Raw genomic sequence first — 26,222 nt, forward strand, 5'->3', positions numbered from 1 at the left:
AAAATTATCTGTGATTTATCTTTTTTGTATTTTGATGCTTTTTTGTATTTTACATAGAAGCAAACTCATTTGTGAAGAGTTGCTTTTTAGTTTTGATGCTGGCTTACAATATTCTACTGATTTTTGTCTTTCAAATAGTTATATCAAAACGAGATACTTTTTTGCCTGCTCACTGTATGTTGAGATAAATTCGATTTAGGCCTAATTGAGAGAATATATTATAAACTTCCTTTAGTGTCCACTCAAGTACTACACTTCAATTTATTGTTTTCTTTCCCAGGCATAGTATATTTTTCTCCCTTTATAATGAGCTCCAGAATCTAGGAATGATGCATGATTAGACCAAATCTAGATGTGTTGATTTAAGGAAAGACAGAAGCCAATTTCATTGATTGAATTGAAGTTTTGGGGGTGGAATTGTATTGTGTACATCATGAATATATTTGAGATCTTCTGAATTTAAAAACACTTTAAATCTGCTTTAGGTTTTTTTTCCTTTTTCATGCAAATGAATGAATATTTTACAGTGTAACTTATATGTTCTGCAGTACATTGCTGAAGTCTGGTTTTTCAAATGCAATTTTATTATAGGTAAAATAACTATGCTCCTCTCATGTCTGTTACTGTTTTATAATAGCAATTCCTTTTTTCATGCACATACCCTTGTCCAGTTAAACTTACGAAATTTGCTTTATGAAAGAAGTTTGGAAATTAGAATAAATGGTAACTTTTTGAGACTTCAGTATTTGGTGTAACATTTTAATAGATACACCCATTAACATTTTGAGTTATAAAGGTTTTAGCAAAGGACTTGATAGTGCTTTCAAAGAATATCCCAAGGATGATTGTGTAACTTTTGTGTATTAAGAGGGAGTTAGTTGAGTGTTTTTGGAGATTCAAAATAACATTTGTTTTCTTTCTTCTAAAAATAAATAATTAATATATGAATGTAAACTTGTTAAAGACTCAAAATATATAAACTAAAATGGCAAACCTAGGTTTTCTTCCTGTCTTACTCAACCCAGTCCCTGCTCGTTCCACCTTTCTCTGTGTTGACAATTGGTAAGTTTTATGATTATATAAAGTTTTATTTTATATACCCAAGTCCACCGAACCCTCCCTCTTCCATAAGCTAAATCTGAGAAAGCAAGAGAATGCTTTTTTTTTTTTTTACAGGAAAATAGGATTTATTTGTGGGTGTGAATAAGGAAGGGAAAGCGCCAAGGCTCTTGTGAGTGCAAGGCCCACCGTTTTTCCAGGGAACCACGATTAGGGTTGTATTTGACCCTGTAGCCATCTGGAATGAGCCACTTTTCTGCCACCATGTTTTCAAATTCATCTGCCTTAAACTTAGTAAATCTCTAGTCTTTGGAGATGTGGATCTTTTGGCAGCCAGGGAACTTCAACTTGGCCCTGAATAGGGCCTCAATCATATGCCCCTTCTTCTGCAGCTTGGTGCGGATAGACAGTATGACTTGGTCAGTGTGGACCATAGTCACTGTGCCCTGGGGATTTCCAAAGGCAGTACATACTTGTCTGGGACAGCATGCCAGACATGAATGTCCACCGGAAAAGGCTGTCTCTAGGGTCCCTTAGGGTAACCCATATATGCAGCACACTATACACACTACCAGGGAGGGTGCTGTTTGCAGCCATTGCACATCAGACCTCCATGGGGAAAGTGATATTTAATGAAATATTTTGTTGTTGTAACAGCTGTGGTTATTAATGCTTGACCAACTTAGGTTCATATTGTAAGGGTATTGCAGAGCACTTATTATTAATGCATTGAGTCTTTTTTTGCATTATCAGGGTGTTCAGTGGCTATGTCATTTTCAGAGGTTGTTTTTGTTTCATTTTGTTTTTTAAGCAGTGCCTTTGAGACAGCAAAGTGACCGTGTATTTGGGTTCCAGAGCCATGCTGGCTCCCAGTCTTGTACTATATTAGTAACTATTCCTTGGGAAAATCCTATAATCATTGTAGGTCTTTTTTTAAGGATATGTAAAATGATAAGGTCAGTCTATTCTGTACCATGTATGATTTCTCTCAACTCTTAATTTCAAAGCACCCTTTTATTTGGAGAATAGTTGACATTTTAAAAGTATAGAGAAGCTTGGGGATGTTTTATCACTGCTTTTAGAGGGTAATGTTAGTCACTTTTGGTTAATTTGAAAGCCTTTGTTAGGAACTGAAATTCCTATAGTAGCATTCATATAGAAAATATGCTCTGTTTAATTAGGCTGTCTTCAGAAACACATTGTGGCATAATGGAAAGTAATATTTAGAATTTTGGGCAATATTTTTCCAAGCTCCTCAGTTAATTTCCTTTCTTCATATATACATAATCCATAGAATAGTCATTGGGAGGGAAACTGATGTCCAAATTTGATTTCTAAAATATGTAATATATAGTGGTTGAATTTTTAAAGAATGGTAAAATAAATCCCATATGTTAGTACTGTATCTTGGAGTTTTATAGTTTCCTCTTTATTTCACTGAAATATTTTTAGTTCAGTTACTTGGTTTTAACATGAAGTGAATTGTCTTCTGTTTTGTTTTTCCTGGAAACTTTTTGAGTGAGGGTAAGTAAAAACTTTTTATTAAATTTTTTTTTTGTAGAATTGTTGAGAAACATTAAGCCATTACCTCTTGGTTAGGCTTTGCACTACTCTTTTAACTGGTCTCCTTGCTTTCACTCTTGCTTTGCTTGTGAGTTGTCTCAGCAGCCACTGACCCTTTTAAAAAACACATCAGTGAAGTGTATGGTACGTGGGTTACATCTGAATAAAGCTGTAGAAAATAGAAAAAAAAAAAATCACGTTAGGTTATGTCATTCTTCTATTCAGAGCCCTTAAAAGGTTTCTCTTCTTAGAAAGGCAAAGTTCTTAACAAAACTTAGAACACGGTTTATCTGTTCTCTTTTTCCCTTCTCCTCCATCCCCTTCTACTCCACCCTACCCCCCATTTCAGAGACTGTTTTTACCACTCTCCCTAGCTCACGCTATAGCAACCACATTGTACCTTGTGCTCATCAGACATCCCTTTATTGTTCCTTGCCTTTTTATATGCTGTTTTCTCTTGCTGAATTATCTTATCTATGTCTTGCCACTTTATGTCTTTTTAGTCTCTGCTTACACATTGATGTATCAGAGAAGCCTTCCCTAAGTTTCCTGTATAATAAACAATAACCCCTTTCTACCACCCTCCTTTTTCTTTATCCTCTTTCCCTGTTTTGCTTTTCTTTATTATACTTCTCAACACCTGATATTTTTTGTCTTGACTATGGCTTGTGCTTAGTTGCTCAGTCATGTCTGACTGTGACCCCATGGGAAGTGGTGGGGGTTTAGCCACTAACTCCTAATGAACTCTTGCAACCCTATGGACTATAGCCCACTAGGCTCCTCTGTCCATACAGATTCTCCAGGCAAGGATACTGGAGTGGGTTGCCATGCCCTTCTCTAGGGGATCTTCCCAATCCAGGGATTGAACCCAGGTCTCCTGTATTGCAGGTAGATTCTTTACTGTCTGAGTCACCATGGAAGCCCATGAATACTAAAGTGGGTTGACTATGGCTTAGTGGTAAAGAATCCACCTGTCAATGCACGAGGTATGGATTCAAGCCCTGGGTCAGGAAGATCCCCTGGAGGAGGAAATGGCAACCGACTCCAGTATTCTTGCCTGGGAAATCCCATGGACTGAGGAGCCTTGTGGGCTACAGTCCATGGGGTCACAAGAGTTGGTTAGGACTTAGTGACTAAACCACCACCACTCCCCAGAAGAATATGAGCTCCAGAAAAGCAGCTCAGAAGATGACTGGCAAGATTTAGGGAGGCAGAATGTGGCAAATCCTTGGGACATTAGTTTCACTGTGTTGGAATGAGGGCTCTGCAGCAGCAAACATTTGATCCTGCCTCTTTCTTTGGCCACTGCAGCACCTGTAACATATCAAAACAGTTGAGCTTATTTTATTTTGATTGATGGATTGATTTTTTGGGGGGGGGTAGGAAAATGGCTGAGTAATAGTCCAGTTTTTCATGATGTATTCTGCATATAAGTTAAATAAACAGGGTGACAATATACAGCCTTGACGTACTCTTTTTCCTATTTGGAACCAGTCTGTTGTTCCATGTCCAGTTCTAACTGTTGCTTCCTGACTTGCATACAGATTTCTCAAGAGGCAGGTCAGGTGGTCTGGTATTCCCATCTCTTTCAGAATTTTCCACAGTTTATTGTGATCCACACAGTCAAAGGCTTTGGCATAGTCAATAAAGCAGAAATAGATGTTTTTATGGAACTCTCTTGCTTTTTCCATGATCCAGCAGATGTTGGCAATTTGATCTCTGGTTTCTCTCTGCCTTTTCTAAAACCAGCTTGAACATCAGGAAGTTCACAGTTCACATATCGCTAAAGCCTGGCTTGGAGAATTTTGAGCATTACTTTACTAGCATGTGAGATGAATGCAGTTGTGCGGTAGTTTTAGCATTCTTTGGAATTGCCTGTCTTTGGGATTGGAATGAAAACTGAGCTTTTCCAGTCCTGTGGCCACTGCTGAGTTTTCCAAATTTGCTGGCATATTGAGTGCAGCACTTTCATAGCATCATCTTTCAGGATTTGAAATAGCTCAACTGGAATTCCATCACCTCCACTAGCTTTGTTCATAGTGATGCTTTCTAAGGCCCACTTGACTTCACATTCCAGGATGTCTGGCTCTAGGTCAGTGATCACACCATCATGATTATCTGGGTCGTGAAGATCTTTTTTGTACAGTTCTTCTGTGTATTCTTGCCACCTGGAAGAAACACAAGCTGGAATCAAGATTGCCTGGAGAAATATCAATAACCTCAGATATGCAGATGACACCACCCTTTATGGCAGAAAGTGAAGAGGAACTAAAAAGCCTTTTGATGAAAGTGAAAGTGGAGAGTGAAAAAGTTGGCTTAAAGCTCAACATTCAGAAAACGAAGATCATGGCATCCGGTCCCATCACTTCATGGGAAATAGATGGGCAAACAGTGGAAACAGTGTCAGACTTTATTTTTTTGGGCTCCAAAATCACTGCAGATGGTGATTGCAGCCATGAAATTAAAAGACACTTACTCTTTGGAAGGAAAGTTATGACCAACCTAGATAGCATATTCAAAAGCAGAGACATTGCTTTGCCAACAAAGGTCTGTCTAGTCAAGGCTATGGTTTTTCCAGTGGTCATGTATGGATGTGAGAGTTGGACTGTGAAGAAGGCTGAGCGCCGAAGAATTGATGCTTTTGACCTGTGGTGTTGGAGAAGACTCTTGAGAGTCCCTTGGACTGCAAGGAGATCCAACCAGTCCATTCTGAAGGAGATCAGCCCTGGGATTTCTTTGGAAGGAATGATGCTGAGGCTGAAACTCCAGTACTTTGGCCACCTCATGCAAAGAGTTGACTCATTGGAAAAGACTCTGATGCTGGGAGGGATTGGGGGCGGGAGGAGAAGGGAACGATGGAGGATGAGATAGCTGAATGGTATCACTGACTCGATGGACGTGAGTCTAAGTGAACTCCGGAAGTTGGTGATGGACAGGGAGGCCTGGCGTGCTGTGATTCATGGGGTCGCAAAGAGTCGGACATGACTGAGCGACTGAACTGAATAGTCCAGTTGCAATTAATATGTTTGGTAGATCTTTGACAGTGAACTCTAGCATTAGCCAATGTCTTACTCATTGTGTGTTTGTGTGAAGAAGGGAAAAACACAATCCAAATAATGTCTAATTATTTGGGGATTTGACTCATAATGTCCTCATCCCTTTTCCTCAATTGTGATAAATTTTCAAAGCATTTTCTTCTTGTTAAACTAAGGAGGATAAACAATTTTTTTCACTTTGGTTTTACTTGTACTTATTCATTGTTCCCTTGACTAAATACTTGCATAATTAAAATGAGTCCCATGTATGTTAATGAGTAAACAGTTAAGTCGAAGACCTTGGCCAGCATAATAGACGTCATCTAAATTTTCTTTTTCTGTGTTTAGCAAAGGAAAGTGTTGTTTGAATTTTGTTGAACATGACTTTTTTTTTTTCTTTTGTTCCCAGTCCTTTTTCTCCCCTCCTCCCATGCCCCAGATTCATTTTGGTTGTTACATTTATTATTTTGGGAGAAAGTTAAAATTGTATAAAACTCTTTCACTCTCCCTCTTCTTTTCTTCTCATCCCAACAAGTAGGTCTCCATTTATTTTCTCATTTTGGAGTAATAACTTACCTTCACTAGAAAAGTCCTGAGTCATAGAATTGGGACTTTCACATACTACTGACAACCCTAAATTATAGTTTTTAAATATCTGTTTTTAAAAAATCTTTTTCTCTCTATTTTCAATACCTGTTAATTATCTACATCTGGATATATTTTAATCATGCTGCCAATCCCAATACATTAAAACTCAGCAGAGTAAATGCCAGGCATGTGATACACATTTAATGTTCGTTAAATACATTTTTTTTGTTACAAATCTTCTCCCCTGCTCCATATTTTTAAAAATTGGAGCCTTTCCTACACATGGGAAAAGTTTGCTAAATTGTGGCTGGCAGGGATGATAGATTAGGAAAGGGATGTGTAATTCAGAGTGGTACAGTGAATTTAGGCTTTTGAGTCAGAAAGATTTGTATTTGAATCTAGGCTTTGTGATTTTCGTTTTTAAGCTCTGACCTGATAAAGGTTAACTCCTCTGAGTCTTTATTCCCGCATATGTTAGATTTGAATAATACTGTTGCACAGATTGACTGTGATGAATACATGGGATTATTTGTAAAGTAGCTTTCTTAGATTTGTGTGTGTGTGTGTGTGTAGTTTATGGGTGTGTATAATCAAACATAAGTGTTTTTGAACTCATCTTTTCCTCCTTATCTCATCATTTGTCAAACTTGGCCTAAAGAATCTTTGTAGCCTTCATTTTCTCTCTGCTGGCACATTCTTTGGTCTAGATTGCATGTTCTCCCTTATGTGCCTTTTTGGTCCTGTTTGAGGTGAGTGAAAGATGGTAAAGAAACTGAGGCAGCCTGGAGTAGTTAGAGAATACCCTAAGATAGGGTCTTCCCAGGTGGTGCTAGTGGTAAGGAACCTGCCTCCCAGTGAAGGAGACGTAAAAGATGCATGTTTGATCCCTGGATTGGAAAGATCCCCTGGGGAGGGCATGGCAACCTACTCCAGTATTCTTCCCTGGAGAATCCCATGGACAGAGGAACCTGGTGGACTACAGTCCATGGGGTTGCAGAGTCGGACACAACCGAAGCGTCTTAGCATGCACACACCCTAAGATAGCATATAAACTAAAACCTCTCTAACCAAGGTCTCTATTTAGCTTTTGTTACGAAATATAAAGCTTCCCTGGTGGCTCAGACAGTAAAGTATTTGCTTGCAATGTGGAAGAACCGGGTTAGATCCCTGGATCGGGAAGATCCCCTGGAGAAGGAAATGGCAACCCACTCTAGTACCCTTGCCTGGAAAATCCCATGGATGAGTAGCTTGGTAGGCTACAGTTCATGAGGTGGCAAAGAGTCGGACATGACTGAGCAACTTCACTTTTCACTTTTACTTTGACTTTACGAAATATAAAAGTTAGCTTTCAATTCTTGTTGACCTTGAAAATTGGCACCATACCATTTTCTCCTTGAAACACCATCCTATCCTTCTGATTGTATCAAATTCTATCTCTCAAGGATTTCTCTTTCCTTGGGTTTATACCCTGACTGTTTGTGCTTCTCACTCTCCTTAATCTCTGGATACTCTGATTTACTTTATGACTTCAGTTACCATCTATATGTTGTTGATTGTCACATCAAAATTTCTAATCTTAATTTGCACTGTTGAGCTCTCAGAAGTTGTAATGCTGCTGCCGCTAAGTCGCTTCAGTCGTGTCCAACTCTGTGCGACCCCATACACGGAAGCCCACCAGGCTCCCCTGTTCCTGGGATTCTCCAGGCAAGAACACTGGAGTGGGTTGCCATTTCCTTCTCCAATGCATGAAAGTGAAAAGTGAAAGTGAAGTTGCTTAGTCGTGTCTGACTCTTAGTGACCCCACAGACTGCAGCCCACCAGGCTCCTCCGTCCATGGGATTTTCCAGGCAAGAGTACTGGAGTGGGGTGCCATTGCCTTCTCCGAGAAGTTATAAGTTGACTTCTAATAAATCCATTTTGAAGGGCAGTGGATTCAGATATCTAAAGCAACTTGTTATCTTTCTCCCACAAAGGAAAACAAACTTGTTCTTCCTCTTTGTTTTGGTAAATAGTATCCTTGTTCAGTTAAGTCAGATCTTTGGGTTGATGTCCATTAGTCAAAGACCATCAGATATATGCTCACAGTAAACAAAATCGTGTTTGTTGATGTTTTCTGCAGCAAGAAAGCCACACACCATAGGGAGCCATGTGGTGACTCAGCATGACTTTGCTAAACAAACTTAGAGAATATGGGCTTTTGTTAGATAATTTTGGGGAGGATTCAGGTAATTGGAGAAGATTTGCTGTGGCTTAGGTACTGTCAATAAGGGAGGCTAAGGGACTTCCCTGGTGGTTCAGAGGTTGGGACTTTGCCTTCCAATGCTGGGGGTGTGGGTTCAAGCCCTGGCTGGGGATCTGGGATCCCACATGCCTTGTGGCTAAAAAACCAAGGCATAAAATAGAAACAATATTTAACAAATTCAATACAGGCTTTAAAAAAAGATAAGAAGTGAGACTAATTCTTTGATTGGGTATCTTAATAAATCTTATCCCAGAAGTGAGATGACCAGGCTGAGGCTAAAACTATAATTGGTAAAGAAGCAGCAGTCACTTGTGTTAGCTAGAATTTTTGTTTGTTTGTTTTGGTGGTTGTGCAGACCTTGCTTTTATCTGTATTCAGACAGACTCAAATTGACTTGGTTTTGCCTCACTTCCGTCGTGGACTCAGAGAAGCTTTTATCTGATGTTGGTGATCTGTGGATTCCATTTGTCAGAAAAGCGCCACAGCCTAACATATGAGTGCTGGGCTACTTCTTAGCTATGAGAGGCTGTTTTCTCTTTTTCACTTATTTGAAATAGATGTAGACGATGAGATAGCATATGGATAGCAGGAAGATGGATTAAGAGTACTTAAACAGGGTTTATGAGCAAAGAATTTACATGTGATTGGATATTTTATGTGTGAGAAGCAGTAGAGAAACTTATTCTGCTTGAAATATATCAGTAGAGCCTAGTGTTAATGTTGAAGCAGAGATGTCTAGATTGTTTATTCTCTACTAGGGGAAGTGGGGTTGAGGGTGGGATTATATATCAATCATATATTAGGCTTTTTAAAATGAAATGTTTTACATATTTACTGTGTGCCAGACACTTGAGTGCTTGTGTGATCTCTCTTAATCTCTTGGGTTGATTGGGTTAGAAAGAAAGGATGGCTGTCCCTGGCATTTGAGAGTCAGAACCAAACTGGAGGTCTGAGTCGGGCCAGTGGTATCAAGTAATGTTTAAGAATATGAGTTTCATCATAATAGGTTGGATTTGAATCCTGCCATCACCTCACAATTAGTAGTGATAAGATTTTTCACAAGTTTCCTAACCCCTTAGAATCTCTGTATTGTACAGATTTAAATGAGCACTAATAATAATACCATCTTCAGATGATTGGCCGTACTTGGCACTTAGTAAACACTGGGTATACAGTAGCTCCTGTTACTGCATTTCTGTTGTTGGCTGTGTGCCTTTGGACAAATCATAAAACTCACATCCTCAGTTCTGACATCATTTTACAGGGTTGGTATAGGGATCAAAAAGTGTACATGGAAGTACTTTAGAAAGAAAGCACTTATATACAATAAAATAGATGTTAATGTATATTGTCTGTCAAGTGTTTGAATTTACTTGCCAAGTAAAGGACTGTGATTGGGTTTTGATGTTTCTGGATCAAGTTATATAGGATCTTGAATGTTAGGATGAGAAATTTCAATTTGATGCTGTGGACTTTAGAGGTTCAGCTATCAGACAGACTTCAGAGCAGGAGGATGAGATAAAGAAAACAGTGGCCTAGGAACTTGGAATTGGAGAGACAGAGCCTAAAGGTTCAAAGACCAGATCTAGGAAGCTAAATTTCAGGCCAAGTAGATAATGGTGCCCCAGATAGGTGAAATGATAGTAGAAGTGAAAAATCTGAGGTATTTCTAAAGAATTACAATTTAATTACAAGTTGAAGTTACAATTTAGCTGAAGTTGAAGCTATAGAAATAAAAACAACACAAGCTTCTTAAACTTTAATTTTGAAAATGGATTGGTCTCATCTATTCCAGTTGAGCTATTTCAAATCCTAAAAGATGATGCTGTGAAAGTGCTGCACTTAATATGCCAGCAAATTTGGAAAACTAAGCAGTGGCCACAGGACTGGAAAAGCTCAGTTTTCATTCCAATCCCAAAGAAAGGCAATGCCAAAGAATGCTCAAACTAGCGCACAATTGCAGTCATCTCACAGGCTAGTAAAGTAATGCTCAAAATTCTCCAAGCCAGGCTTCAGCAATATGTGAACCATGAACTTCCAGATTTTCAAGCTGGATTTAGAAAAGGCAGAGGAACCAGAGATCAAATTGCAAACATCTGTTGGATCATCGAAAAAGCAAGAGAGTTCCAGAAAAACATCTGTTTCTGCTTTATTGACTATGCCACAGCCTTTGACTGTGTGGATCACAATAAACTGTGGAAAATTCTGAAAGAGATGGGAATACCAGACCACCTGACCTGCCTCTTGAGAAATCTGTATGCAGGTCAGGAAATAACAGTTAGAACTGGACAAGAAACAACAGACTGGTTCCAAATAGGAAAAGGAGTTCGTCAAGGCTGTATATTGTCACCCTGTTTATTTAACTTATATGCAGAGTACATCATGAGAAACGCTGGACTGGAAGAAACACAAGCTGGAATCAAGATTGCCGGGAGAAATATCAATAACCTCAGATATGCAGATGACACCACCCTTATGGCAGAAAGTGAAGAAGAACTAAAGAGCCTCTTGATAAAAGTGAAAGTGGAGAGTGAAAAAGTTGGCTTAAAGCTCAACATTCAGAAAACAAAGATCATGGCATCCGGTCCCATCACTTCATGGGAAATAGATGGGCAAACAATGGAAACAGTGTCAGACTTTATTTTTGGGAGCTCCAAAATCACTGCAGATGGTGACTGCAGCCATGAAATTAAAAGACGCTTACTCCTTGGAAGGAAAGTTATGACCAACCTAGACAGCTTATTAAAAAGCAGAGACATTACTTTGTCAACAAAGGTCTGTCTAGTCAAGGCTATGGTTTTTCCAGTGGTCATGTATGGATGTGAGAGTTGGACTGTGAAGAAGGCTGAGCACCGAACAATTGATGCTTTGAACTGTGGTGTTGGAGAAAACTCGTGAGAGTCCCTTGGACTGCAAGGAGATCCAACCTGTCCATTCTAAAGGAGATCAGTCCTGGGTGCTCATTGGAAGGACTGATGTTGAAGCTGAAGCTCCAATACTTTATCCACCTGATACAAAGAGCTGACTCATTTGAAAAGACCCTGATGCTGGGAAAGACTGAAGGCTGGAGGAGAAGGGGACAACAGCACATGAGATGGTTGGAGGGCATCACCTACTCAATGGACGTGAGTTTGGGCAAACTCCGGGACTTGGTGATGGGCAGGGAGGCCTGGCCTGCTGCAGTCCATGGGTTTGCAAAGAGTCAGACACAACTGAGCGACTGAACTGAACTGATTTAGATGTAAGTAGTAAGTTTGAAGAAATAGCCTTATGGCAATGTACAGAATTACCGGAGACTTTCGGTTTTAGGTATTTATTTGGCTTTCCCCATAATGTAGACTGAAGTGTATACAGTGCAAAAAGAAAAGTGTTGATATCAGGGTACAGGTCTCAGTGGAGCTGTAAAGAATTTGATTTTAAGTTAAAATAAGTATAAATGTGTTAGAAATGTTATGATTAAAATCTGCTCTGCTGTAGTTAGGGGTGAAATTACTTGAAATACTTCAAAAAAATGATAGATGAATAGATATATGATAAATCAACAATAGAAAAATGTTAATTTTAAAATCTCAGTGGTGGGCACAGAGATGTTCACTGTAAAATTCTTTAATCTTTTGAATATTTTTCAAAGTTTTAATAATAAAAGGTTGGAGGAAGAGTGGAGAGATATACTGTTTGCTAAAGGCTAGTCTTAAGAATTTGTGTGCCCTGACTTAAGACTTGTTTTCTCTGTAGGAACTTTCCGCTGTACCTTTTGCCAGACAGAAGTAGAAGAAGATGAATCAGCAATGCCCAAAAAAGATGCACGCACACTTTTGGCAAGGTTTAATGAACAAATTGAGCCCATTTATGCCTTGCTTCGAGAGACAGAGGATGTAAACTTGGCCTATGAAATACTTGAACCAGAACCTACAGAAATTCCAGCCCTGAAACAGAGGTGAGTATAGGCTCTGTACTCTTACCAAGAATACCTTTAAGCTCGCTGTTTTTTTACAGCCTGTACTTTGGAGAACAGGATTAGTTAAGTAATTTACTAGGAGACTAAAAACTATAAGATTATGTGGATTCTAAGCTCTGCCACACTTGTTGTATTAACTTATGCCTTTGATGAAATTTGTTTGTACTGAATGCAGAACAGTGTGGGCCTTAGGCAAAAATCTTTAGTCAGGTTAGATTTTAAGTACTCAATCAGCTTGGGCCTGCTGCAACTCTGCTAATTGTTAGTCCCAGATTGGTTCTGCCTCTTGGGAATATCTGAATTTTTTTCCTAATCAAGTTCTGAAGCCTGAAGTTCTTTAAGAAATACAGCAATCACTTTTTAAATTCGTATTTGAACCATTCTAACCACACTTTTCTTGCCTTCCTTAGCTTTCAGTGCAACTTTCTTGAGAGTGAAGTGTAAGTGGGTGTTACCTATGGGTTAATACTTCTTTCTATGGCTCTCCGTTTTTATCAATGTATCCTAATATTTGAATTGTGGAGGCAGCCTTCATTTTGTCATGCCATAAAAAGCAGTTTATCTTCTTCTTTGAAAAGCATAAACAAGAATTGAGATCAGGGAGTGCTCTCCTATTCTACCCTTTTTCTTTCTTCTTTCCAGTTTCAGGCTGATGGCTTAAAATTTATACCCATCTACTCCCTTCCATAGAACCCAATAGTCCAAATTGTAACTGTATAGATTTTGGGAGCACTCTTAGTATTTTATGTTCTCTGGTATAGATGTTGCTGAAAAGCCAGTTCTGGGCAGTTCTGAGCAAACTGAATTTCATTTTGGTGGTTAAAAGCAATCTAATTATATAGAAGGTTTTGTATCTATACAAATCAATGTGAATTTTCTTTCCTAGCATATGTGTCAGTTAGAATGCCTCTATCTGTAATAATAGAACACCAACTAGAAGTAGCTTGAACAGTAAGAAAAACATTCTAGCTTGACCAAAAGTCCTTAGGTAGCACAGCTCAGAATTAATTTCACAGCTCAATTACATCTTCAAGGATCTAGATTTGTTTCATATTTACTCTGCTGAACTCAGCCTGTTGGTTGTCCTCTTGGGACCACCAGGGGAGCTAGCTAAGATGGCCATGTCTTTCTAGGTATCACATATAGATGAAAATGTTCAAGTGCCTTGTGTCCTGTTTTGAGATGGAAGAAAGCTTTCTCAGAGGGCCACCTTCATCCTGCTGTATCCACCAATGTCGCACTGGCCAGAATTGCGTATTTGCTTATTTCTAAACCAGCATCCTGCAAAGAAAATGAGATCACATGATTGGTGCTTAGACTGGTTAAGGTTTACCTCCTAAGACTAAGTAAGGTCCCAGAGTCCTTTGAAGCAAATAGCCATCAGTACTTGAATAAAATCGATAAATAAAGGAGAGGAGCCATAATTGATAGGCAGCCAGTATCATACACATTACAGATAGCTGAAAATTTTTCTTACTGGTTGTTGGTCTCTTATCAAGAATTTATTTGTTATATCTTTTTCTGTGCATTTAAATAATACTGCAACCCTGTCAGAATAGCCTGTGAGGGAAATTTGTTTTACAAAAATACATACATTTTAAGCTTATGGGTTATTTCATATTGAAGTGTGCTTTAGACATTTTCTCTGATTGCTTTCTGTATAGTGTATAATATTAATACTATTTGTGAATTATACTTGTGTTTCCTCCTCTAAATATAGTTTATCTTCTTGTTTATTAAGATCCTTCCCCACTGTAGTAATATTCATTCACCACCACCATTGACATTCTACCTCTTTGTTCCACATTTACCACAGTCTACCTCCCATTCCAGGACCTTTACTTAGGTATCCCTCAGTCCATGCTGGAGATAAGTCTGAGCAACATGAGAGGCCCAATAGCAGCTCAGTATATCAGAATACCTGCTTCTTATTAGGAGTGATGGAACTGCTAATCAAAAAAGAGGCTACTCAACAGCTTGGTCAATAAGAAGAAAGAGGGAAATGAAGGCAGGCAAGAAAGATAGAATGGGGTACTTGACTTCCAGCCAGAACAAAATACGATTGCTTCTACATAGTTAGGAACAAGACTGTTAAGAGCTAGGTTAGAAGGTGGCCTCACCAGCATTTGACAAGCTCCACTGCTTGTATCCAACATCCTGGAAGTGGTGTTTATTTAGGTTTTCTGTACTATAGGCTTTGTTTCAGAGTACAGCAGTTTTGTAGTAGCCACCCTTCCCCAGCACAAGAAAAGGAAAACATCAATAGAGTGGTGTGGGAGTACACAGACAATAGTAATGCATTATTTTGTTTAAGAAATTGGTGGCATGATTGTTTGTTTGGCTCCTGTAACCAATTAATTCGAGTTAATCCCTAGAACAGGAACCAGAGGCTGCCTCTGCAAAACTGTCAGTAGATTTAACCCAAGAACTGATGAACAGTTCCAGCCTTTCAGCAAGTCGACCCACTGGTGATATTTAAAGTTTTCCTATCCTTCCTAAATGGAATTCCTTGCCAGTAACCTCTCCTTTTCCATCATCTCTTATTTAACACTCACCTTAAAAATCTTAGTTTTGAAATAATTAAAAATTATTTATATAATTTAATATTATTTAATATTAATATAATTATATTTAATATTAATATAATTTAATAATTAAAATTATAATTAAAAATTATAATTAAAAATTTAGTTTTGAAATAATATTCTTCCCTCACCCCTGAGTAAGTGGTGAGTAAGAGTTATATCTTTTAAAAATTCTACAATTGTTTAAGTAATGTAAAAGGATTCAAAACTAAATTGTGATCTTGGTCATCTTTAAGTGAAATGTGTACCTTCTCTCCATAGGAGAAATTTAAGCATGCAGAAGAAGTAAATTCTGATATCTCTCACCTGGATTTCCTTTAGTGTCACATTTGCTGATGATTTGATTGTATATTTGGTGAAAATATAAATAAAATCTGTGTAGTCAATTATCCATGCTTAAAAATATCCTTTAAAAAATTCTTCCAAATTTAATAATGTTTAACTTGTGGCCAAATCTTTCCTGCCTCAAACCAAAATAAAACCATTCTTGAGTTTCTGTAATGGAGTAATGAAAACAAAAGTAGTCTTATATTCACATTTATTTGAATTGTCCTATCCAAAGTACTGAACACTTACTAACCTTCAGAAGATAGTCTTCAGAGTTAATGCTAAGGATACAGCATAGATGACAACTATGTGTTCAAGATGATATGGAGAAATAGTAGCTTCAGAAAGATTGAGTGGATCATTTAAGATTCTGGGTGAAGGAGCAAAAGGACAGGATGGAGTTGGCCAAGTCAGAACTAGAGAAACATTGAGTGGGTGGAGAGAGACAGAAAAGGCATCTGGCCCACTCAGGGAGATGCGTGTGGGTGCAGACAGGCATATAGGACAGGCTCAGCACAACAAGGTAAGAATATTAGCTGAAGATGGAAGAGACATTGAAAGGAGTTAAGGAGACAACTGGGTGAGAGAGGATAGACTCAGAATGTAGAGTAAGCACAGAAACATGAAAACACAGATCAGGCTAAGAGAGAAGGGAAGACTGAATGGTTAAGAGAGACCAGCATTTAAAAAGACAACTTACACCAGACTAAGTAGAGTCACAGTGAAAGCAACAACACAACCTTTTAGAAGACAACATGGAAGAGAGAAAAGGAATGAAGAAGAACAGATATGGATTAAATTGAGATCAACATTGTAAATAATGCAAAAAGTAACATTAGAATGAATGCAGAAGGGAATAAAAGCTAGAAGGAAACCAGTTATTTGCAACTGTAACATAAGACTTTAAACTATAGCAAGACAGGTAGATGGATTGGGTACAGAGAGATGCCTCGTAGGCCTAAACTCAGAGTGGATGAGGAGATAACTAATAAGTCTGTGGGAAAGAATGATGTACAAAGCAGCCCTGGTACAGCTAAGAGCAGTAGTTAGAAGGCATGGATTAAGTGACGAGATCAGCATGGTTTGTACAGCTAGAGAGAGTACTTTTTTTTTTTCTTTTGCGGGAAAAAATGGCAGTGGGTCTGTAGATATCCAGAGGCAAGGAGGTATGAGATGAAACCAAGATTACCTCCAGAGAAACATAGTGTTCTCAGGAAGAGATGTAATGAGCCAATCAGATACATGGACTGCAGCATATATCAGTTGCTCAGTCGTGTCCAGCTCTTTGCAACCCCCATATATATCAGACAAGTCTTAATTAAACATGAGACAAAAAAGTTAAGTAGATGTAAGTGGGCCAAGGAAGAAATGAGGAGCAATGGAGTAAGCAGATATGAAGTAGGATCAAAGAGAAGGAAAAATAGTGAGTGGCTTCTGAGAGAAGTGGTACAGAACTTAAAGACAAATGAAGTATTGCTTAGGCTCAGAATGAGAAAGGGTACTGCACAGGAGACAGTTCAGGATCCATGGGAAAATTTTAGGGAAAAAATGGCAGAGAAGTTAGAGAAATATAGAGCAAGGGAATCAGTAGACATGGAAAAGAACACAGCAAAAGATATGGAGAAAGATATAGGGGAGGTACTAAGTAAGCAGGTAGTTCATGAAACATGGAGATAATTTATGGAATAAAACAGAGTTGTCTAAACAGAAAGGGAGGGAGAGTCATGCATAGATGTTGATACAGAAAGCATCAGTAGCAGGCAAAGAAAGATAAGGTGTGAGCTTAGACACAGAAAATCAGGTATATTCAAAAGAGTATGCAGCAGATTGAAAGTAAAACAAGCAGAAGGAGCAGCAGAAAGACTAAAACTTAATAGAGGTGAGAAAACATTAAGTGACTAGAGAAAAATAAGGAGTGATCTGGCCTGAAACATGGGTCTTCCCTGATGGCTCAGTGGTAAAGAATCTGCCTGCCAATGCAGGAGACACAGGTTCCATCCCTGGTCTGGAAAGATCCCACATGCCACGGAGCAGCTGAGCCCGTGGGCCACAGCTGTTGAGCCTGCACACCCCAACTACTGAGCTCACGTGCTGCAGCTACTGAAGCCCTCAGGCCCAGAAGCCTGTGCTCTGCGACAGGATAAGCCACTGCAATGAGAAGCCCTTGCACTGCAGTGAAGAGTAGTCCTTGCTCACTGCGACCAGAGAAAAGCCCATGCAGCAGTAAAGACCCACCACAGCCAAAAATAAATAATTTTTTAAAAAATCATGGCTAGTAGAGGTAAAAAGCTAAACAAAATAGACTCAGAAATAGATTATGGTTGCCATGGAGTAGAAATAATGGTTGGAGCTGGATATGGAGAGTCAGTGTAGGTGTAGAGATGGAGAGTTACAACTTGACAGAAAAGAGGTTAATCTCTCCATGAAGATTAGCCTTGTTTGGTCAGTTGCAGAAGAACATTGATTCTGAGTTGAAGTCTGGCTTTGTAGAATACTTTTTTAGTTTCTCAGCACACGAAAGACAGGGAAAAGCCCATAGAACTACTTTGAATTCTTCTGCATTCAGCTGAAAAGATGCTTTTAAAAATATAACATGTGTTTTGTTTTGGGTTTTTGTTTTGTTTTGTTTTAAAACAAAATTCTCATCAAAGATTTTACTGGCATAGAGTTTTGCCAGACTAGTGTCTTTAAGTGGTCTATGTCACTATATCTTTCTCTCCTCTCACTAAGTATATTTATTGAAACATCTTAATCTATCCAACCTCAAGCATTTGTACACACCAGAGGATTCAGAGTTCAAGGAACTTAAATATACATATGATGTGTTCTTCTAACCAATGTAAACTTCACCCAGAGGTATAAGAGCAAATTCTCAGAATTATTAAAGCATGTGTGCATGATTACATTTATATGTAATACTTCAGTAACCACTTCCCCAGCTGCCCTTCTTTTCTTGCACTAAGACTTCAAGTTTTCTTTCTTTCCTCCTCTGATCTTTTTATGTAGCAAGGACCGTGCAGCAACTGCTGCTGGAGCTGCTGGCCTGGCAGGTGGGCACCACCGGGAAGCGTGGACCACCAAGGGTCCCTCCTATGAGGACTTATACACTCAGAATGTTGTCATTAACATGGATGACCAAGAAGATCTTCATCGAGCCTCACTGGAGGGGAAATCTGCCAAAGAGAGACCTATTTGGTTAAGAGAGAGCACTGTCCAAGGAGCATATAGTTCTGAAGAGATGAAAGAAGGTAAGAGTAGAAGTTAGTAAGATGAATATGTCTTGAGTTCAGTAGAAAATAAACTTGACTTGGTAAGAAATTTTGCCTGGGCAATTCTTAGTTTTATTGAAAACCATCCCCCATCTGTTTTATAAAATAGTTGCCTTATTGCAGAAAGTAAATTGAGCAATAAGCAGTAAAACCAACCAGTATTCTTGTATTATCCTTCAACTTAGTTGAAATAACAGACAACTTTTTAAATCTCTGTTTTTAGATTTTAGAAATTGTCATTGTTTTGTCTTAATTTCTTGCAAAAGTGCTCTTGTATGCAAAGTGGCCAGATTCATCTCTTCTTTAATCTTCTGTTGCCTTTCTACATGCATTTTTATTTCTTTGAATTGGGAGCCTTAACTATACACTAGCCCAAACTTTTTATGTTGCCTCCTCATAAGTAAAAAGGAGTTGTGCTGCTTGAAATACATAAAAAGATATCACATGAATAAAGAAGTATCTCACCATCCAAGAAGATTGACAGAACTTTATACCAGGTTTTAGAAATCTCTGTAAGCCCTGAAGTGTTAACAATTGCATAATAATCAGGAGTTTGAGAGCTGCACCATTTTACTTTATAAATTTTAGTCTCAAATTACTGGATTTAGAGACTTTGGATGATGATGGTTTAGGAGTAGGTAGGAAATGAGAGGCTAAAACTGGATAAATGTTACTCAGAAACTGGGAAACAGGTGAAATAGGGAGACTGTACCTCTAATCAGATTTCATTAGTATTATAACTTACCTGCCCCTATTCCTAGGTTATGTATCATTACCAATGTATCACTGAGTCTGATTCTTTAATGCTGAAGAATCATCAGTAACTAAAAACCACTTGTTTACTTTTTTCCTAACTGCTTTCTCCTTCGTAATTAGCATTTCTTTTACTAAGAAATGTATGCTAAGAATTGTAAAAGTAGTGTGGAGTTGGGTAGTGATGGTAAAGCAGGTAATACCTCTAGTGTGATTCTCTTTAGTTTTTTAATTCCAACTGGAAAAAAATTTTCCTTGGTAGTTATACTTCAGTCTCCCTTCTTCCCTTTGATTACCTTGGCTGTGATGTTTAGTTATTTTGATGCAAGTTATTTTAGATTACATCGTAGTTAGTCTGTCAACTATTTAATGGTTTGTTTTCCCCAGCTTGGCTTCTTGCCTATTCTTGAAGCAACAAACCTTTTTTTTCTGTGAACTTAGTAACAAAATCGAAGGAAATAAAACTATTATTAGCCAGTGTTATATACAATTAGGCTCATAAGTTTAACATTCAATGTTTATAATTCCTAGAATGGTGGAATTTAAATCATAAGGACTTTAAATAAGTCATCTAGCCTTGGTTCCCTTTTGTGAATATTTCCTTCTGTGTATAAAATAGTATATGCTGTTAGGTCTAAATTTGCTCTCATTAGGTTTTATGATAGTTGAATAGACTCTATCCAGTGAACTGTAAAGTGAGTCTTATTTGTCCTACACTTTATTTTCCTCAGAGTTCAATTTACTTTAATATCTTTAATAATTTCATAGACTTCAATCATGTCCTCATTACTTTAGTGATAATTCTAATTCTTTTTTACTCTCCTTACAAATCATTCTCTCCCCCCAAGTCATCTCCACCTACATTTTTTGTCTTATTTTAATTGTCTTTTTCTGGACTGTCTCCAATTGTAATATACTTTACTTGAGACCTAGTAACCAGAACAATACATATTATTTATGAATGATTTTATCATTAATTATTTGAGTTTTATTTCAAATATCCTTCAGGTTTTACATGACTCTTTATTGCTTTGATTCTGGAAGCATATTAAGACAACTTTAGAATTATTTGCAGGAATTTTTTTCAGATCCTCTCCTTCCCTTTATGTGGTAGCTTAGATTAGGTTTTTTTAGTATATTTTAGATTATTTTTTGCTAGGCAGATTTTCTTATACCATGCCAGTACTAAAATAGATCTAGGGACTTCCCTAGTGGCCCGGGGTTAAGACTATGCAATCCCAGTGCAGGGGGCATGGGTTTGATCCCTGATTAGGGAACCAAGATCCCTCTTGCTGCACAGCAGAGCCAAAAAAAGTTTTTTTAACTAAAAAAACATCCCTGAAACTCAGCAGGTTTGAAAAACAAACTAGATCTGACACTCTTATGCCCACTTGTTCAACCTTCAGCTCTTCCTATATTTTTTTGGTGTTAGTTTGGGCTTTAAGTACCCAGAATTGCTTAGCCTCATTAGTGAACTTGACAGTTTCCCAGTACACATCTTCTTTGTAATTTATAACTCTGTTAAATAAGACAGTTCCTAGAACTAGTTTTTCTGCTTTACCATTTAGAGATTTCATTTATCCTTATTTTTTGTCTTCTGTCTATAACAGGACAATTCCTTTTTTGCCTAAGTCTCTCAGGAACCTTGTCAGAAATCTTTTAGACATGACTTCATTTAGTTTTGACTTGCATACATTACTTGTCCTTTTTTCCCCTTGAAACACTACATTAGCAATAAGGACCCTAAGGAGGAGGTTCAGCTTCTGGCGCCATTTTTAAATAAATGCTGAAGTGTGATTTCAGTTCTCACGTCTACATCCATGTTATCAAAAACTTGTTATCTCTGATCTAAACTTTTTAAGTTCTCGATTCCTATTTCCTTTTCTCTTTCTTATATGTCTCATCTTAGGAGTTCTATCTAAACATTGTAAAAATGTCCAAGATTACAACTAATTCATTCTCATATGTTAGTGAGAAGATGCTTTCACTTTTTCCGTGGCCAGAATTGGGCATGGCCACCAACCCACCCCAGTATGCTTGCCTGGAGAATCCCACAAATAGAGGAGCCTGGTGGGCTACACTCCATAGGGTTTCACAGAGTCGGCCACAAGGAGTGAAGCAACTTAGCCCACACGGGTCTTCTCTTGATAATGATAATAGATAACACTAATCTAAGTACCAGACCTTTGCAAATATTCACTTAATCACCCTGGTAATCCAGTGAGATAAATACTATTTTCCACTCTTTTTGTACTTCAGAAAACTGAAGCAGAAAAAGATGAAGTAGCTTGGCCAAAATAACACATCTAATAAATGTTAGTCAGGATTTGAATAAAGGAGTCAGGTTTCAATCAACATTTTAATTTCTTTTATGTGTTTTAAATGGCATTATATTTGGTATTATTTTCAGAATACAGGATGTAAATGTTCTTCTTAAATTCTTCATTTGTAACGTGTACACAGAATGATAGGAAGTGTGTGATGTGTGTGTTTCCTTTCTGATACTAGATTCCTAGATAGAGTCCAAAGTACACTTAATTTGCTTCAGGAAAATAAGCTGCCATTTATTTACTCATTCATCAAATATTTATTCAGTACCTAACAAGCAGTAGGCACTATTCTGGGTGCATGGGATATATCACTGCATAAAAAAGGTAAGTATCTGTTGTGGAGACCTGACATTTGTGAAAAGTAGGTGACAGAGACACTAGGCATGAAGTACTATGTTAGAAAATAAATGCTATATGGAAAAAATAGAGCATTAAGAATATAGAGATAGGGGTGAATTGAAAGAATGTAAAATTTGAGTAAAGACATGAAAGATGCAAGAGAGTATAGGCACATAGAGGGAAAATATCCCAGGCAAAGGAAATGGGCAGTGGAGAGGGCCTGAGGTGGGAATGTGTGTGTGATGTGCACGGGGAATACTATGGAGGCCACTGTGACTGGAGCAGAACGAGCAAGGGGTAAGAGAAGGGATAAGTAGCGGGGCAGGAGGAATTCAGATGATGTGGGACTTTATAGGTTATCGTAAGACCTTTGGCTTTTGCCCCAAGCAGGATGAGGAACTTTATTTTGATGTCCTGTTATGCCAGCTACAAACTTGGTCCTTCACAGACATTACTTCATGTTCTTAACCAGAGCCCTAGAAGTCAAACACTTTTATAATCCCATCTTACAGAAAAAGGTACCGAAGTTTAGAGACTAAATAACTTGCCCAGAGTGTTACAGCTTGCATGTTGGATGAACCAGGGTTCAGATCCAAGCTATATGTCTCTTAAAACCCATGTGCAGGGACTTCCCTGATGGTCCAGTGGTTAAGAATCCACCTTGCAATGTAGGGAACATGAATTTGATCCCTGGTTGGGAAACTAAGATCCCACATGCCACAGGGCAACTAACCGTGTGTGCCCAGTAAAGATCCCATTGTGCCCCAACTAAGACCCGATGCAGCCCAATCAGTAAGTAGATATTAAAAAACAAAACAAATCAAAACAGACCCAGGTACAGTTGACCTTTGAACACAGGGATTAATCTGAGTATAACTTACATTCATAGTTCCTCCATGTCCATGGATTCAACCAACCATGGATCATATATTATTGTAGTATTTACTATTAGAAAAAATAAAAAATAAAAATAAATCCATGTGTAAGTGGGCCTGCACAGTTCAAACCCACATTGTTCAAGGGTCAGCTATACTTAAAGGTTTATGTTACTTAAGCTCTAGTTTGTGAGAAACATTTTGAATATCTTTTGGACAGTAGCTCAAAAAAATGGAACCAGCGAAATCTGTGTTATATTATCCTATATTTAAATATATTAAGCTTTTATATTTTATTAGCTGTAAAGGAGTCCCTTTTTTATTTAAGAATATTGACTTTCTGATTTTCTCTTTCCAGGAGGCATAGATATAGACTCATTTCAGGAGCATGAAGAAGGCCATGCAGGGCCAGATGATAATGAGGAGGTCATGCGAGCATTGCTCATTCATGAGAAGAAGACCCCGTCTGCCCCTGCAGGTTCAGTGGGGGCGGCTGCTCCTGTGACCGCTGCCAACGGCAGTGACTCTGAGAGTGAGACCAGCGAGTCAGATGATGACTCTCCACCCCGTGTGGCCACTGTGGCTGCACATCATGGAGAAGAGGATGAGGAAGACGATGAATTTGAGGAAGTAGCAGATGACCCTGTTGTCATGGTGGCTGGCCGTCCGTTCTCCTATAGTGAAGTGAGCCAGAAGCCAGAGCTGGTGGCCCAAATGACACCAGAGGAAAAGGAAGCATACATAGCAATGGGACAACGCATGTTTGAGGACCTCTTTGAGTGAGCTTTCCCTACCTTTTCCTCCTTTCTCTAATGCTCATTTCAAAAAGAGATTTCTTACCTTTGAAGAAATGTGTTTAATGGCTTTCTGCCCCTCTTGATGTAAAGCAACTGTTAATCTTGTGCAAACAATAATGGGAGAGAAAGTTTGATTTTTTTATGCCAGAAACTTCCCCACAAGGTAGGTTAGCTATAAGCATTCCCTTTCCTATTACTACAGTATTAATATTTTGCTGTATTCCCTTATCTAATCTTTTTCCTTTCCTTTTTAAGACACATTTTTCTCCCTTCTGAAATGAGGGTGACAAGTCTATAAGGTAAATTCTTCCTGTCTGCCTGTAAGAAGCCCATTATGATAGGTTACAGTAATTCACTGATCACATCCTTTTTATCTGTTCTGACCAAGCATTCCTAACAGCCCCTGATATTGCTGCCAACCAAGCAACTTCACAACAGGCAAGTCATTGATGTAGGAAAAAAAAATCTTAAAGCTTCACATTGCCTCACGGTTGAAGATGGAGTCATTTTGTAAGGCTCGAGATGAGAGTATGTGTGGAAGGAGGATGGTTATGCCTGTATCTCATGATTAATATCTAAACCAAAATTGGTGTCTTTAGAACTGACTTGACTGACAGATGTTATTGTTTTGCTTATTGCCTTGTGGTTTGTATATTGGATAATAGAAAACAGAAAGTGTGTTTGGAAAGTCCTTAGGAATAAATTAGAGGAAAAAATGTGGGCTTAGGATAAGGAGTCCATGTAAAGTATTGAAGAATCGAGAGCACTGGAAACAGTACCTTACAATTGTCTGAATTTGTGCTGATTTAGAAAGCTGAGACTGGTACCCTTCTTTTGTAGTTCTTCCACAATGCTATAAATTGTTAAAGAGGTCATCGCAGCAGAAATCAGCATATAACAATTGATTGCTCCTTTGTTTTTTTCTCTCAACCTTTTTGAAGCCTTCTTTTTCTCTTGATTCTTGTCAAGCATGGTATTTTAGAGTGCATCCGGTATATTGTTGAGCATTGTAACCTCAAGGAAAATAGTTTATTTTTGGTTCTGATATGTAGCATGGTATTATTCCCAAAGGCAGAACTTTAAAGAACTTTCATACAAGGGTCTACAGTTGTATTTTTTGTAATATTTTCCCTTGCATTGTCATTTTTAGATATTTATCATTTTCTAGTACATGTGTAAAGTTAAGACAGATTTTAGAGCATCTGAGCCTTGTGTGAAGTAATGTTTCATTAACCTGGGTTGTATTAATGACTAAATATTGACAATAAATCAATTTTGTACTGACTGAAATTTGTTAATTTCTAGCTCTGTAACATCTTGGAGCATAATTAAAATGAATACTTTTCCCAATGAAGAAAAGTGTTTCAGAAGTTTTTCTCTTATTGGCATTGTTTCACATAGTAGATGCAATTTTATGTGATCTAAACTTTTTTCTGGCCCTAAGTTGCCTGAAGAATGACTTTAGGTATGTGCCTTGTGCAAATAGGGCTATTCAACTTTAAACGTTGTTTTCTAAACATTGATAGTTGAGAAAGAAGTTCAGTAGTGATCAGATGTTAAGTTTTGAAATGTAGTTCTAGGTGAACTGTCAGCTCTTCGTTTCAGTGAATACTCATTTCTTGCTGTTTTTTTCTTGATCTCACTTGCATGTTCTTTTTCCTAAAGCTACTGTTCTGTTTTTCTTATGTGTTATCTATTCTTTCATCTCCCTCTTGGAGTCTGTGTTATAATTTATGACTGTGCTGAAATTGTTCAGTTTTTTTTTTTTTTTTTTAATGTCATTTCTTATTTTCTTTATTTCTCAATTTCTTTGGCTGCTCTTTGGCTGTTCAACCCATGTTTTCCTTGAAACATTTTTTGTTTGGTATCCTAGCCATTACACTGGCCAGGTTTCTCCTTACTTCAGGAAGCCTCCATGCTTCCCTGGCTTCTTTACCTTGCCTCTGCACCATCTGTACTGACTCACAGTAACCATGGACACAAGTCTGTGTGGCAGATTTTCACTGAAGTCTTGATTTATAGTAGAGGGCAAGGGATGGTCAATGGGAGGGATTCAGCATTGAATAGTCAAGGAATATGATACACACCCTTGTTCTTAAAGAGTGTCTTTGCCATTCTCACAGGTTTCATCCCAAGTAGAGTGCTGTAATATTTCAGCTTCCTTTTTCCTTCTCATCATCACCTTTTTCTTTCCAAAGGCCTTGGAAAGTTATAAATGTATTAGAAAAAAATAACTTAGTTCTTTATTTTATTCCTGTTCCAAGTATGACCTTGAAAGATCCTATCATATCCAAAGTGGTCTATCAGAATGTTTCCCTAACTAAGAAACCATTTTTCCACCTACTTTTTCCCACTTTGCCACTTTTTTTCCTCTCACTGCACTAAATAACTGTTCCTCATACACTTGACCAAAATCAGGTGATGAGTAAACAACTTTGGCCCTAGGTAATTGATCCATAGCTTTGTATCTGCTGGAAGATTGCTTCCAATCTATCTACCCTT

At 38.1% G+C, this 26,222-nt stretch overlaps 1 protein-coding gene and 1 non-coding gene across 5 annotated transcripts in view; one reads left to right on the top strand and one right to left on the bottom strand.

Moving 5' to 3' along the window:
• Positions 1 to 26,222, top strand: part of GTF2E1 (general transcription factor IIE subunit 1) — a 43,154-nt gene that overhangs the window by 11,378 nt on the left and 5,554 nt on the right. For 3 of the 4 annotated variants that reach the window (XM_055568312.1, XM_055568314.1, XM_055568313.1), the window contains exons 3-5: positions 12,223 to 12,424; positions 18,364 to 18,605; positions 23,282 to 23,702. In XM_055568312.1, the coding sequence (XP_055424287.1) occupies positions 12,223 to 12,424; positions 18,364 to 18,605; positions 23,282 to 23,702 (865 nt within the window). Of the gene's footprint in view, positions 1 to 12,222; positions 12,425 to 18,363; positions 18,606 to 23,281; positions 25,080 to 26,222 lie in introns of those variants that run through there. The other variant, XM_055568315.1, reaches the window with a different exon arrangement.
• LOC129645150 (small nucleolar RNA SNORA70) lies at positions 1,575 to 1,710 on the bottom strand. The gene has a single exon (XR_008711239.1). It is a non-coding gene; the product is annotated as a small nucleolar RNA SNORA70 (small nucleolar RNA).

Source organism: Bubalus kerabau, chromosome 2 (genome assembly GCF_029407905.1).
Source record: "Bubalus kerabau isolate K-KA32 ecotype Philippines breed swamp buffalo chromosome 2, PCC_UOA_SB_1v2, whole genome shotgun sequence".
Classification (NCBI taxonomy): domain Eukaryota; kingdom Metazoa; phylum Chordata; class Mammalia; order Artiodactyla; family Bovidae; genus Bubalus; species Bubalus kerabau.